The sequence below is a fragment of the Python bivittatus genome, unplaced genomic scaffold (genome assembly GCF_059951505.1).
Source record: "Python bivittatus isolate LINGU-HERP-01145 unplaced genomic scaffold, Pbiv_v1 ctg000980_np1212, whole genome shotgun sequence".
Classification (NCBI taxonomy): Eukaryota; Metazoa; Chordata; class Lepidosauria; order Squamata; family Pythonidae; genus Python; species Python bivittatus.
This window is the reverse complement of record NW_028277125.1, coordinates 22421848-22424725: the sequence shown is the minus strand read 5'-3', so window position 1 is coordinate 22424725 and position 2878 is coordinate 22421848. Positions and strand designations below refer to the sequence as shown.

The window sequence follows — 2878 nt, the reverse complement described above, 5'->3', positions numbered from 1 at the left end:
ACATAGACTTTAGAAAAGAAGTGGTACCATAGATTGAACTGGAGAACAGCCACACATGGCCTTAATTTGTTTATTAAAAATATTTATAGCCTACTTACTGGACAATATTATAGCAGATTATAATTCCTTAATATAAGGATGTTTCTTATGCACAAAGTTGTTCTTATTCAATTGGCCTGCATATATGGTTGGCCTGCAGATTAAATCCCATGTTCAGTTCTGAGGATTTCAGCTTAAAAGATTGCACTTATATTGAAAGTATCTACCAAAGACCATGTTATGTAAGAAATGCCTGATACATACCTCCAAATTAAACAAAAATTGTAGGTTCAAAACCCAAATTAGGCCAATACCTTTATTAAGACTACTTTAAAATTTTACAGAATAGCTAACAAGTATTTGAATTTTCCAGAATTCTTCCCCAAATGAGATCTTAGTAAAAAGCTAAAAATAAAAAGTAAAAACTGAAAAGAGATGAAGATAAAACTCCAAGGATGTTGGAAAATTCAACAGCATGCAGTCTGTTGTCACTTTAAGATGCAGTATTATATATGAAGTATCATGCAGAGTATTTATGTGGTCTGGAGTAAGAGAAGTACTACTGTTATTCTACTGGAGTTCAGTAAGAACTGAGTCAGTTTTGCTCAATTTCATTGGGCCTATTTTACCAGGTAAGAGTACGTGAGGTTGCCCCTTAATCAGATTCAAGTGTACTGGATGAAAGAGTTTTCACATTATATAGAAAAATGGCAGTAAAAAAGACTAACAGGTGGAAGCAGAAGCATTTGTCAGTCACCTATCACATCGCTCCAAAGAAACTCTAGAGCACTATACCATTGGAATAATGTGGGAGAAAAATTCTAAACCCAATACCTAGGCAAGTCAAGACTGTATTCACGTAAGAGGCAATTGACTTCCCCCTTAAATCCTTACCAACTCAAGGGCCGCCGATAGGTGGTTTAAGATTTACTGTGACATCTGCTCATTCATTCTATTCCAAACAGCAAACCTAAGATAACCATTATGTTCTGTTGGGCAGAAATCACAGAGAGGCAATACAATGTCTTAATTCGTTGGTATTTTTTTTTTGAATGATACAGTATAGGTTATAGGATGAAGACTCACACCTGCTCACTTTCAAATATCATCCTAAATTTTAGATAGGGCATTACAGGATATCTGTAATGGTATGTGGGAATGAATATAACTCATCAGTAATGGTGACTTGTTGACAGCTATAAAACAATAAATTATCCTGTTTTCCAACTACAACCAACAAAATATCTGAATTTCTACATTGCTACTTTTATATGCCAAGCACAGGGCATATAAAAATGCTTCTTTCTATAGATGCCAGAATATAAAATTGTGCCAGGATATGAGCCAGTATTGTTCTAACACCAAATGTCTAATGCAATTTTAATTCAAAGTTACATATATTTACAAAACTAATTTATTTGTTTTCTATTAAAAACCTGGAAGACAAAATGTATAAATTGTATTATGTTTTCATTGTTAATATTATCAAAATAGCAGTTGCCTGGGATATTTTTAAAATAAGAAGCAGACCATCTTCATTGGCCTTCAAGTTTGTTTGCAAAGTCTTCTTTCCTGTATAACAAAAAAACCAAAAAGTAGTTAATAAATTTTAGTAATGAAAAGTGCAGTTCATAATATTTACTATTCTAAATGTAATGCTTACCTTTTTTAAGAGAAGACAAAATAAACCGTTAATGCACAACCTGCAATCCAGCCAATCATGAGAAGAACAGGTACAACATACGCAGAATATGGCAATGGCTGTGGCTCTAAGGAGAAAGAATTAAGGTTTTATTTACAGGATGGGGAAAAAATTTTTTAAAGGATATGATTGAATTATAAGCAAAATTTGCAGATCATTAAGACAAACATTTGGGACACATTCTTTACTCAGTAGTACATATGATGTATTCTTTACAAACTGACATACATAACAACAGTTTAGAAGCTGCTGTTTAAATATATTAAATTAGATGTTCAACATTATATTTTATTTTTGTATTATTTTAGAGGGCAGACACCATGCCAGAGAAGGTATCCTCCTGGGCCCACTAGATGGCATTGCTTAATGGTCCCTCAAACAACCAATCCCACATCATGAACAGCTTTATAGACGATAAACTATGGTCCCACAATGTGGACCAGACCAAGAAATCAACTCCACAGGAAGGCTAAAATTACTTTTATTGAGACTGGCTATAACAGAATATGAAATAGGACTGTTTTATGCCTCTTCTCCTTCTTACAGTCCAGTGAATTCGGGAGGTGTCTATCTGAGCCACTTCTGAATGTCACGTGGATATTCTGGACTTTAAAAATGTAGTCTTGGCAACAGTGCTTGCGTATCTTTGTCGAGGTCATCTATATAACCAGCACCTTGAATTGCACCCTGAGGCCAACCAGTAGTCAGTGCAGCTCACAGAGCAGAGCACCTTGGCATACTGAGGCATGCTCATCACTGTCTCTACCACTATATTCTGGGTCAATGACCTATAGGTCATCTATAAGAGCAACCAGTATGGTTTCCATCCATGTCCAAGAAAGAATCCTGAAAACCTGTTTCTTCCTTACCCTTTTGCTGAAAAGAAAATGAAACATCAGCTACAATCTTCCCCAAAGGAGGAAGGTTGGAGATTGGGTGACAGTTGTCTAGTTTGGCTGGATCTAGGGCCAGCCCCTTGAGAAAAAGGCACTCCAATGCCTTTTTTTAAAGGATGAAGGCATTCAATCCAGCCCCAGCCCCAGCCTCTCCCTGGCTGTTCATACTAACCAAGTGGGACAAGTGTCAAACCCAAAGATGGAGGAGCTCCTTCCACACAGGACCTGGCCCACTTTTTCA

The 2878-nt window shown here is 36.2% G+C and overlaps 1 protein-coding gene across 1 annotated transcript; it reads right to left on the bottom strand.

Annotated features, from left to right (window-relative positions):
* Positions 1-1627: 1627 nt before the first annotated feature.
* Positions 1628-2572, bottom strand: STRIT1 (small transmembrane regulator of ion transport 1). The gene is made up of 2 exons (XM_088132220.1): positions 2554-2572; positions 1628-1808 (listed from the first exon to the last, which is right to left on the bottom strand). Exons 1-2 carry the CDS (start codon positions 2570-2572, stop codon positions 1708-1710), a joined length of 120 nt encoding a protein of 39 aa, XP_087988346.1. The 3' UTR covers positions 1628-1707.
* Between the last annotated feature and the right edge of the window lie 306 nt (positions 2573-2878).